The following is a 12,909-nucleotide window of genomic DNA, read 5'->3' as shown; positions in this document are numbered from 1 at the left end:
CTGTACCCAAATCCCCAGGCCCAATCTTAGCTCTCCTCTTCTCTTCCCCGTGATGTGCAAAAGGAATGTTCAGTTTTGGAGTTTTCAGAAGAGAAAATGTAAAGATGTAAGCAGTAATCTTTAAATACATTTTTAAAGTGCATAGAGCAGCCCAAAACCTCCTCTTCTGGGGTCCCCCATTGGCACGCTTGGATGCTTCTCTTTTCTGTGTGCCACCACAGGAAGCTGCTTCCTATGATGGCACACATGCGGGCTCACTCCTGAGCCAGGCTGTGCACATCCATTGACACACACAGTGGGTCTTGTTCGCGCCCCCCCATTCTCTACTGACAGGACTTGATTGACAGCAGCAAGAGCCAATGGTTCCCACTGTCTCTGTGCCTGTGAGGAGAAAGAGAGAGAGAAAGATACCAGCACCAATGCAGATGAGCATAATGCTGGATCGAGATAGGACTCAGGGTGATAATCCTAGCGGGACATTTGTTTTACCCTAATGCAGGGACTACATTAAAGAGGCAGTAAACCGCCCGCAAAAAATCCTAAATAATGGGCCCCTTGCAGTGCTAGGTCATAATGTACTACTATGCACCGCATAGTAGTACATTATGACAGACTAACCCATACACGGAGCCTTCCAGCGTAGAGCGGTCACAACTCCCCGGCATTGCCACCTTCACCCAGTCTTCCTTCCAGTCTTGCTGGCTCTGGCCGTACAAGTTGCAAGAGCCGCGATGACGTCACTCCCGTGCATGCATGGGAGCCCTCGGTTGTGGCACAGAGTTCTGAAGGGCCAGTATACTGTGCCAGCCCTTCAGAGCGCATGCCCCATGACTTCACTGGCTGCATGCTGTGTGAATATCTCCTAAATGGTGCACGTTTAGGAGATATTCACTTTACCTACAGGTAAGCCTTAATATAAGCTGTACAACTTACAAAGTGGACTTTACGACTACTTTAAGGTAATAAATATCTATGCTTTAAGGTATGCTGTGTAAATAGGAATATGTAACAAATATAAAACAGGTGTTATCCCAGTTTGGTTGCAAACATGGAGTAACATTTTAAGGAGCATACATCTACCAGTATAATGGTTCGTATTTTGATTTACTGGACCCATACTCTCCATTTTTGGTTTGATTTTTTGTTGTCTGCATACCTGCTGGCGAAATTCTCTTTATTTCTGGTTTCAGTGACAGCGGTAACTAGTACTGAAGTGAAAGCTTTCAATCTACCCCAATTTTCCAAAACAAACAAAAAAAAACTAGAGTTATAAATGGCTGGAGTTTTGACTGCAAAACTTCCACTCATATCTAAAAAACATTGAAAGTGATAAAAAGCACTTTTGATGTGCGCACTTGGTTGAATCCTTCATTCTGCCCAATGATTGTTTAAATCTGATACAAAGGAAATCTTGCCATTAAAGTGATATTAGAAAAACTCCAAGTAAAGCAGAGAAATAAGTTTCTGAAAGAATGTGTCAGGGTTTGATCCTCTTCTGGGTCTTCACTTTTGTTTAGGACAAAAATCGGAAGGTTAGCCCTATTCTAGCTGTGACAGGGCCAGGTTCAGTCAATGCTGCTCATGGTCAACAGCTCCAGAGATTTTCGTGTTATTCCTGTACAGAATGAACTATAGTGTGTATTAGAGTGGAGAACACAACAGCTCAAGGAGAAGGCCTTCAGCCTTTTCTTGCCTTGCTAATGGTGTAGGACAATTCCGAAAGAAAATATCTGACAAAAAACCAAAGCTAAAGCTCGGTACACACTGGTAAAGTCCATTTGAACAACTGTCTATTCTACAGAAGTTCTAATAACATTTGATCAGCACTCACAGCCAATCTTAGGCCCCTTTCACACGAACATTCCAATTAGATCCACCTTTCCATTTTCAGGTGGACCCGATTAGAACCTCTATTTTCTTCTAAAGAGTGCCGGGTGCAAACAGGCATGTATCTGTTTACCCCATCCAGTGGATCGGATCATATCAGCTGATGGCAGTTGGGTGTAAATGGACAGGCAGTCCTTTTACATCCAACCACCCATAGATGAGCATAAGCGGAGCAGTTACAGACCTGTAATTCGCCTGCTCAGTGGGGATCAGCAGACGGGTCCCCTGCTGAGCAAGGGGATCACAGTTTGTTTGTTCTGTCTGAAAGGGGCCTAAAACAGAGAAATAAAACATTCCTAATTAATTAAATAAGTCAAAGAATGGACCGGGGGCGAACTGACCATTTGGAAACTCGGGCACTGCCTGAGGGCCCGGGGTCAGTAGGGGGCCCCATGAGATGCCCCTGGTACCTTTTTCGTAGGCTTTTTTGAGTTTGGGCAATGGCACAGGGGACCCATGATCCCCTATTGCCCAGGGGCCCCATGAGTTGTCAGTCCGCCCCTGGAATGGACCCAAGTTCTCAACTCAGGCAACTGTTCTAAATTTGCTTAACAGAACGCCCTGGAATTGTAGGGATCCTGAAGGAAAGCTGGCCTGATATTCAGTCACATGGAGGTGCCTGCTATAACATTCCAAGGCATTATGCCAGGTTCTACAAGACTTCAGGCTTGATTCATAAATGTGCTTACCTCTCTTCAGAGCACGGGGACTTCCAGCTTCACTCTGATTGCGACAATCTGACTCAGATGTCCGAGAGCTGGAGCACGAGTTGATTTCTTCTTCAGATCCTGAAGAATCTTCCAAAGGACTAGTGCTTATCTGAGTTGCTTTCTGTATTAAAAAAAAGCCCAACTGATGTCTTACATTTTTCAACCTTTACATGGTCTGGAAGCTTTACACATTAGATTTTGTGATATTTTTCTTCCTAAAAATACTTTTTTCTCTGGGTGAAAAATGTTTCTTCCTACCTTCACATGGGCATGGCCTAGGCTGGTATAGCTGAGTAACAGCCACACTCCTAATAACAAGTGTCCTCACCGGCTTGTACTGCAGAGAATGGGAGTAAGCGTGTCTGACCAGCTCTGTTACTGAGTGCTGATAACTGAGAGCACTGGGTCTAAAGCTGGTCATACATGGATTCAAATTTCTCTGCAACCTGCTAAATCTGCCAAAAGATGGGGTGGGTGGGTGACCCTGTCAGCTCAACAAACTGATCTGAAGATTGTAAGAGCCTGTTGGAAAATTGTTGACTGAACAGTGATCGCAGTCACTGTTTAGGTATTCTGCCAGCCATGGGCATTGGAAGGGAGAGTCATCCATCTGTTCTGTTTAACATGGATAGTGGAATCTGTTAGATCTCTTTGCATATATTTCTAGCTTAATGTGGTTATAAAGTCTCAAGGATCTTTGCCGTCATGCATTCTATGCATGAAGGTAAAAAACCTTCTGTGTATAGCAGTGCCCCTAAACACTTACCTGATCCCCCTCTTGTTTCAGCGATATCCACAAGAGCCTTAGTTCTCTGGGGACTCTCACTCCTGACTGACTGAGGCATCACTGGGAGCCATTGGCTCAATCTCAGCCTGTGAGCCAATCAGGAGAGGGTGGGGAGGGCCCAAGCCGCGGCTCTGTGTGTAAATGGACATGCAGAGCCAAAGCTTGAGAATGTGCCTGCTCAGGTGCCTCCATAGCAAGCTGTTGGCTATGGGGGCACCCTACAGGAGGGAGGGGCCAGGAGCACCAGTGGGCAGGGGCGGACTGACCATTTGGAAACTCGGGCTGCCCGAGGGCCTGGGGTCAGTAGGGGGCCCCATGAGATGCCCTTGGTACCTTTTTCATAGGCTTTTTTGAGTTTGGGCAAGGACACAGGGGCCCCATGATCCCCTATTGCTCGGGGCCCCATGAGTTGTCAGTCCACCCCTGCCAGTGGGGGACCCAAGAAGACGAGGATCCAAGCTGCTTAGAGCAAAACCACGGCACACAGCAGGTAAGTATGACATGTTTGTTATTTTTAAGAAAAAAACAAGACTTAAGTATCACTTTAAGGCTCTATTCACAGCAGATGTGGTGGGACTGAGCTGAGTGGGTATTTCAGTGCAGTCCCATCGCATGACAAGGTAAAACCCTTTGTCTCCTGTGTGTATGGTTCACACCACTGTGTTGCATTGGTGTGTGGGCACGGTACGCTGAAAAAAAGGAGTGCATGCACTACTTTTTTTTTGGCACTGCCTTGCACCAGGGCGGCCAACTGAACTTTATTAAATGTCCATGTGACATTTCAATAAAGTACTTAAAAAAAGAGCCAGCTGCGTTATAAAGCACTGGCTGGTGTGAATGGACCCCAACTCTGGTACGTACTGGACTGCACAGTCATTTTTAAACCTCCTTCACAACTAATATACCAAAAAATAAAGGTAAACTATGAAAATTTGGGTGGTTCATACAATGTCTGTTTGGTCGCATGTCCATTTCTTTGACATCATTTGGGCTTTAATCCCCTAGTACAGTAAGGACATAACGCCTGTACTACCTGGCTCTCTGAATACAGTAATAGCCGTTAGAAATCCATACCCCTTTTAATGTGGTATAGACGGGAGAGGTCATGTTCTTGTAGATCAGAGAGGTGTAGACACCAGATGTTGAACATGATGTCATTGTTGTGCCAACTAAAGAAAAGAAAAAAAATATATGTATGTACAACCAAAAAAGTAATATTAATTAAAAAATCAAATAAACAAAAACTGAATCATCTTTAAAAACTGACATTATACAACAACACAAACAACCTTTGTTTTTAATAGCGCTCACAACATTTATTTTAATAAAGATGTTAATATTCATGGCTCACTGACCAAAATACGATCATTACTTCTGTTTAAAAATGATACATTAGTGTGAATAAACTTATTGCCATATAATTTAAAATGTAATAGAAAATAAATGTTTGTTAACCTCCCTAGCGGTCTGATTACCGGTATGTCCATATTTCTGTGCTCAAAGCGGTAAATTTTTTTGCATGGAAATATGTATTTTTTTATTGTAGGCCTGCAGATTTTAGGAATAACTCACTGAAATCTGTCCGAACAAGAGTCTAGTAAACATCCCGGGTATGTTAAAATTTGAAACACAAAATCATAAATTATAATTTAATAAATAACCATAAAAAATAATAATATAATAATAATAAATTTAATTCAATAATATAATCAAACCAAAAACACTGAAATTTGAAATAGAGCGCCAAATTCGCACATCGCTGAGCAAAGTCGCAAAATCGTTTTCAGTGTCTGATGACAAATTCCCCCACGAATCATTATCACTCAATTCTGCAAGTGGTTCTGATTTACTATCGCTGTTCTCTAGCCGAACTAAAATCGATTTTGACCTAAAGGGACGCTTTTTGGACGCCATGGACATTTCTCGGTTTGCAGGCAGAAAGAACAGTAACAATGCAGGCAGGGCGCAGGACAAAGCACTCGGGACAAAATGTATGTGAAATGGTTTGATACAGGAATGTCTTACTGTGTGATTTTAGTGAATTTAGTAAATGTCACTTCTTGGCATTTTCAAATTTCCTGCCGTTCCGTCCCTCGTACGTCCCGACGCTCGCAGGGGATGGAAAACAGAAGACAGATGCCGGCATCGACCGGAGGACATTGCCAGGGACACCGCAGGAGGGACATCGCGGGAGCGCAGGACAAGATGAGTGAAGAACAGATCCCGGAGCAGCACCGCATGGTAAGCCCGAGTGTAGCTCGGGGTTACCGCTTGTGGTACTGAAACTTTACTCCGAGCTACACTCAGGAATACCTCCAGGGAGGTTAATGGAAGAACGTCCAAGCAAGTGTATAAACATTTATTCCTGCAATGTCTCAGCATGCACATTTACACCAATGGTGGTGGAAGGGAGAGCACACCAGATATTCCTAGTGCTGGCTTAAAGAGTAACTCTGCTTTTGTTGAGAAAAAAACCCAAAACAATCCCCTCTGGGTGATAAATGTACATTGCTGGGATTTTACCAAACTTTGTTGCAGATTTCAGCCTGTTTCTGCTCTGAAGAAATAGCTGTGTCCTTCTATGTCTTTTGAATACTGATTCTGAATGGGGTTGATTTTTTCATTATTGATGCATTTTCAGTGCTCTAATGAGGAAAGTTACAGGGTCTGCAGCCCTTTAGAAGTGATTAACCCTTTAGAAGCATCTCACCACAAAAGAAAATATTATTGAAGTGGATGCCTAAAATCTGATTGTATATTAGTGCAGACATCTGGGAAAATTCAGAGAGCCAATCACACAAGCAGGAAGTTACCGCACTTCTCCAGTTTGCCATATTGAATTACATTTTACAAAATAAAAAATTACAGTAGCTGCAGATTGAAAAGGAAAGGTCAATTTAAATTGCAATGGGAGGGATTTACCAAAACTGGAGATAAAGTGGAATTAAATTTAGCATACATTTGAACAGTCTAAAACTGGAGAGTGCAAAATCTGGTGCATGGGAGCCAATTAGCTTCTAACCAGCTTGTCCAATTAAGCTTTGACAATAAAACCTGGAAGCTGATTGGTTTCTATGCAGAGTCGCACCAGATTTTGCACTCTCCAGTTTTAGTAAATAACCCCCAATATGTCTTGAGTCATAAATTTTAATCATATATTCTATATATCTTTTTTTTTTTTTTTATTATTATTATTATTATTATTATATTTTTCCCCGACAAAAGTGAAATAACCCTTTAACCAAACAATGGAAAGAAAAGATTTTTGAGGTACACAACAAACAATACTGTGAAACTGTAAAATGATTGTAATACAAGCTGTATCATACACTTGATTGATGTTATATGCAATATAGAGATAGCAGGTGGTAGGTGCAGATATATGGTATTAAGGGTGTATCTAATAAAAAAAAATTCAATATTTTAAATATTTGTATTGTTTGGTGGGTACCTCAAAAGTTCATCTTCTCCTTTCATGATTAGAATTTTTGCTATTTGGATGTGGCACCTGAAATTTCGATCTACCTGCATTTCATAGCGTTAGCTTAAAGTGGAACTCCACCCAAAAGGGGAAGTTCCGCTTTAAGGACTGCTCCCCCGCTCCCCATTAAGGATTGGCACCTTTGGGGGTGGGTACCCGAATTTGACAGGTACCCACTCCCACTTCCGTTCTGATTGCCTAGTTGTCCTCCTCCCTCCCTCCCTGTAGTCTTTTGGGGCACGTGACAGGTCCCAGAAGACTACAGGACCATTCATGAAGCGCAGTGCTACTCGAGCATGCGCAGTGGGTACCCGGCTGTGAAGCCGCAAGCTGTCACAGCCAGGTGCCCACACTGAAGATGCCGGCCTCCTGGAATACAGGACGGCCGGTGAAACGGGCTGCGGGGGACACACCACAGGACCGAGGGACAGGTAAGTGGCTGTTTTTTAAAAGTCAGCAGCTACAGTTTTTGTAGTTGCTGACTTTCATTTTTTGACAGGTGAGTGGAACTCCGCTTTAAAGAGTATTTAAATTCCACAACAAACATTTAATATATTGCAGCTTAAAGTGGAACTTCACTTTCTCAATCAACATTGACTAGTTTTAATCCTTATGACGCTAGGATTAGTAAATAGATAAGAAAGTGTATCATATTTACTTGTTTTAAACCTTTTTTTTTACATTTCTTCATTTACTTCCTAGTTTCCATGCCTAGGCAAATGATGTCATACATCCCAGGAGTCTTCAGGGGGGGAGGGAGGGCTCTCAACTCAGCCGAAGCCTGAGCTAAGTGCAGATGGATTCCAGGAAGTAAATGCTTCATGAATCATCTGCCTTTACTCAAAATGGCCACTGCCAGAAATGCCAGGGGGTGTTTACCAAAATGATTACTTAGCAAAATAAATCATGGAGACATGGATGGATGGGGGAGTTTGCTTTGAATATTAACAATTAATTAAATAGCATTTTTGGTTTGTGGTGCTCAGATACAGTGCAGTTCCACTTTAAAGTCCTTAGATTAGATAGGTGTATAGGTTTTCTTATTTGGGGCTTTTTTGTACCCTTTTATTTCATCTGGTAGTCCTGCAAATAACACATTTCCTGTCCCTGGGTGGCTACTCTCACTTCTCCATGGTATCTATGGAAGAAGCTGTGGTTTACACATAGGCTGGACTTCAAGACCGACTGCATTTGTTCATCTCTATTAGGGCCCATGTACACTGCAGCTGATAAACTGACGTTCAGGAGTTGTTCAGCATATTTTTCAGCAGCCCCTGAACTCTCCCTAATGTTTTCCTAGGTGTCCATGTACACATCATCGTTTACAGGCAGTTGAGTTTACAGTCGTTTTTTTGAACGCACCAAACTTGTGTTTAGGAGTAGATTTTACCGGCGTTCCAAATGCTTGTAAACGCGTGTAAACGTGGTTAACCGCGTTTTTAAGCGTTTGCCTTCATAAGCACTTTTTAAATGTTCCATATCCAGATGCTGTTCAGAGCCTTTTTTCATCATCAGAAATGCATGCAAAGCGTTTTCCATGTATTCAAATGAACCCAGTACACCAGTGCAGTCAGTACCAGGTTTCGCGTGAAGGAAAAAATGGTAGAACGTGCCGCATTATGCTCATGATGGGATCCATAGTGAATACAAGCAGAAAAGACAGGTCATCTCAACACATACTGCTCTCTCTGCTTCTGCTCTCTATTCCTCTCAAAATATCTGAAATAGTTAATTATTTACTATTTTTCAGTGCATTCTGGGCATTTGGGAAGGTCTCATGATGTTATTTTTTAAAAACGCTTCTGAGCGCAAACACACATAAACGCGGTATGCAAACGTGGCTAAACTGACTTTTTTTAACCTACGTTTAAGGCAGCAGTCAGTTTCCATCATTCAGAAGAGTTTTCCAAATGCCTGTGTACATGAGCCCTAACATGATAGAGGTATGAGAATAGTAATTTATAAAAGAGGGATAAATATGTTTTTGCTTTCTTTTCAGTTCATAGGAAGTGACAAGAATTCTGCATTTATGGCAACATTTTGCTATTGTCCTTGCTAAAAATGTACTTGATCTAAAAAAAGAAACAAATGCAGCCTCCACAGGTAAGAAATAATAAACTGCACTATATTACATTTTTGTTTTGGGGTTTGGATATGCTTTAACACAAATGATAAGCCAGACACAAAAGCCTTGAAATCTATTACTGTTTTACCCCTTCCTGGAACCCATCACCTCTCATTGATTTTTCTGTCTATATAACTGACCAGCTATTGCTATGCAAACAATGTGTTAGTAGAGAATTCAAACATCTTACTTTTGTTGTTAGGATCCACTAAGACTTCAGACATCCTCATACCAGTTTTCGCTATAGCATATATGCGATTCTCCTACAGGTAAATTATATAGTTATCAACTGACATTTAAGTATACAAACACATGCAGTGTTTAAAAAAAGATCAAATTGAATAACAATTAGGGTCCTTTCACACGGGCGTTCCATTTATTTCAATTCAGTCACGTTTTTTTCAAAGAAAAAAACGGATCAGTTTACATCCAATTTTCATCAGTTTACATAAATGTTTTCATCCATTTACATCTGTTTTTCATCCGTTTTTCATTTGTTTACATCCGTTTGCATCCATTTTTCATCCATTCCGCTTTTTTTACGAGAGAAAAATAGGGTTTTCTTCCGTTCAAAAAAAACCTGGATGTTTACAGATACGGACATTAACGAATGTAAATGGATTATCATCCGTTTACATCCGCTAGTCCATAGAAATACGTGGGTGTCCGTTTTTCATCCGTAAACGGACAGATGAAAAACGGATATACGGAACGCTCACCTGAAAGAGGCCTTAGCAAGGGTGGCAGGGGCGGCCTGACCATTTGGAAACTCGGGCACTGCCCGAGAGCCCGGGGTCAGTAGAGGGCCCCATGAGAGGCCCCTGGTACCTTTTTCATAGGCTTTTTTGAGTTTGGGCAAGGACACAGGGGCCCCATGATCCCCTATTGCCCGGGGGCCCCATGAGTTGTCAGTCCGCCCCTGGGCCTTAGAGTGTATTCAACACTGCAATTTCCAAATTAGAGTGTAAAGTGGGACTCGTTGGTAAAAATCTACTGAAGAAATGTACATTAAAGTGGAACTCCAAACAAACAATTTTAAATTATTTAGATAAAACAGGGAAGGGTTGATCCTTCTGTCCCAGAAACACAATGGAAAGTGAGAGAAAGTGAGGAGAAATGTATTCTTTGACAGGAGTGATTAGATATCCCCATTTGAAGACTTTCACTCTACTGCTCTTCTACAGTTACTTACTTTGCCCATTCCATTGCGCTTCCTCTATCTCTCGTGACCACAGACAACCCAATCTGTTGCGTCTCTGTCACATGACGTCACAGGACAGAATCCTTCATTTAAACTCAAGCATGGAGCACTGTCATTGCTTTGGCATTCAGTGTTTATGCTGCCTGGACTATTAAAATCCAGTTTTGTCTATTGGTTTGGCTGTACCTTAGCCTAAGGCTTCTCAGCACCCCAGCTTGGTCTCCACATCACCCCAGTTTGGTCTGTCCTGCATCCACAGCCCAATCATTGCTGCACCCATAGCCTGGTCACCACTGCTTCCTCAGCCTCTGCTGCTCCCCAGCCTCAACCACATCTTCACAGCACCTGAAGCCTCCTTTGGTCTCCAGCTGTCCTGCAGCAATCACAGCCACAGATGAACCATCTCTACAACTGGAGTCTTCATTATCTCTGCAGTACCATCTCCACACCAATCACTTCTAGCCCCTTTTCCTGCTTCCAACTACCCAGTACCTTGTGTTCTTCTAACACTTTGGTTCCTTGAGGCTTGGCACCTTCCTTCTGTATTAGTTGAGTGATCTGGGAGTAGTCTGCAGCTCACCGTGAGGGGGTTCCTGGTGGAACACCATGAGCTACCTCTTAGATTCACTCTCAGAGAAAGCAGTCTGATGGAAGAGCTGAATCCTAACCTCGGGTTGTGAAAATTGTTATATTTTAGATTTCCCTTCACTTTTTGTACTGGTGCTATTGTTCACATGGACAAAGTGTGAGATTGAATCTCCTCGGAATGAAAAAAAGAAATAAAAACCTGACAAAAGCTCTAACCTTTTCCACTCTACTTAAATATTTAAAAAAGTTTTTTTGGCTGAAGTTTCAGTTTATATTTCCGAACATAATTTTGCAGATGCATAGGCACGCACAAGAGTGGATTCCAGGTACTTTATGAATTTGAAGAAAACCAATAAACTCCTAAAGTTTGAATACTTTTCTAGACAAAGTTAATAAAAAACTGGATATATAAATGTTGTATAATTCACGTACCGTAGTCAAAACATAAAGGATATTTACAAATGAAAGATGAAAATGCTGTTAAAGATAAAAACTGAAATATCAGTTTCCAAAAACCTCTACTTGCTCCTTTAACTCAACCGAACGTCAACACATAAGATCAATAATTAAATACACTATATTTCCAAAAGTATTGGAACACCCCTGCAAATCCTTGGATCCAGGTGTTCCAAACACCTCCATGGCCACAAGTGTATAAAATCAAGCCCCTAGGCATGCAGACTGCTTCTACAAACATTTGTGAAAGAATGAGTCGCTCTCAGGAGCTCAGTGAATTCAAGCGTGGTCCCGTGATAGGTTGCCACCTGTGCAATAAGTCCATCTGTGACATTTCCTTGCTACTAAATATTCCACGATCAACTGTTAGTGGTATTATAACAAAGTGGGAGCAACTGGAAACAACAGCAACTCAGCCACATAAAATGACAGAGTATGGTCAACGCATGCTGAAGCGCACAGTGCGCAGAAATCGCCAACTGTCTGCAGAGTCAATAACTAAAGACCTCCAAACTTTGTGTAGCCTTCAGATTAGCACAGCAACAGTGTGTAGAGAGCTTCATGGAATGGGTTTCCATGGCCGAGCAGCTGCATCCAGGCCTTACATCACTACGTGCAATGCAAAGTGTCAGATGCAGTGGTGTAAAGCACGCCGCCACTGGACTCTAGAGCAGTGGAGACATGTTCTCTGAAGTGACTAACTACACTTCTCTGTCTGGCAATCCAATGGACATGTCTAGGTTTGGCGGTTGCCAGGAGAACAGTACTTGCCTGAATGCATTGTGCCAAGTGTAAGGTTTGATGGAGGGGGGATTATGGTGTGGGGTTGTTCTTCAGGGGTTGGGCTTGGCCCATTAGTTTCAGTGAAGGGAACTCTTAAGGCGTCAGCATACCAAGACATTTTGGACAATTTCATGCTCCCAACTTTGTGGGAACAGCTTGGGATGGCTTCTTCTTGTTCCAACATGACTGCGCACCAGTGCACAAAGCAAAATCCATAAAGACATGAATGAGCGAGTTTGGGGTGGAGGAAAGTGACTGGCCTGCACAGAGTCCTGACCTCAATCTGATAGAACACCTTTGGGATGAATTAGATCGGAGACTGCAATCCAGGCCTTCTTGTCCGACATCAGTGCCTGACCTCACAAATGTGCTTCTGGAAGAATGGTCAAACATTCCCATAGACACACTCCTAAACCTTTTGGACGGCCTTCCCAGAATAGTTGAAGCTGTTATAGCTGCAAAGGGCGGGTCAACTCAATATTGAACCCTACGGACTAAGACTGGGATGCCATTAAAGTTCATGTGCGTGTAAAGGCAGGCGTCCCAATACTTTTGGCAATACACTGTATGCAAAATTGCTATGTGAAAAACAAACAGGACCCAGTAAGGCTTCACTCACACAGTCGCAGAGAGTCATAAAACATCAAGAAGGAGCCTACTTCTGCACCAAGGAATCAAAGGGTTTGTGTAGCGCTATGTATACAAATCAATGACACAGCGGCTGTACACACATCCAAGCAGTTACATGCATTACATATCCAAAGCTAAAACCTTTGTTTAAGTTGTGGATAAAATGAATGGGGTTAGAAACCCTTTCAGGTACTTATTGCTGTCAGTATGTCTGCTGAAAATATTTGCTTCTCCTTTGGTCCTGGAGACCATTGTCACAGG

The 12,909-nt window shown here is 42.4% G+C and overlaps 1 protein-coding gene across 1 annotated transcript in view; it reads right to left on the bottom strand.

Moving 5' to 3' along the window:
* The window catches only part of PLEKHH2 (pleckstrin homology, MyTH4 and FERM domain containing H2), a 239,504-nt gene that overhangs the window by 92,981 nt on the left and 133,614 nt on the right, over positions 1-12,909 (bottom strand). Inside the window, exons 9-11 of the mRNA XM_089677844.1 lie at positions 9,181-9,253; positions 4,459-4,553; positions 2,577-2,718 (exon numbers count right to left, since the gene is read on the bottom strand). Coding sequence (XP_089533970.1) covers positions 2,577-2,718; positions 4,459-4,553; positions 9,181-9,253 — 310 coding nt within the window. The remainder of the gene's footprint in view (positions 1-2,576; positions 2,719-4,458; positions 4,554-9,180; positions 9,254-12,909) is intronic.

Source organism: Staurois parvus, unplaced genomic scaffold (genome assembly GCF_062004578.1).
Source record: "Staurois parvus isolate SC_StPar_1 unplaced genomic scaffold, SC_StPar_1.0 ptg000192l, whole genome shotgun sequence".
Lineage (NCBI taxonomy): Eukaryota > Metazoa > Chordata > Amphibia > Anura > Ranidae > Staurois > Staurois parvus.
Note: the sequence above shows the minus strand (reverse complement) of the source record. Positions and strands in the feature narration are given on the sequence as shown.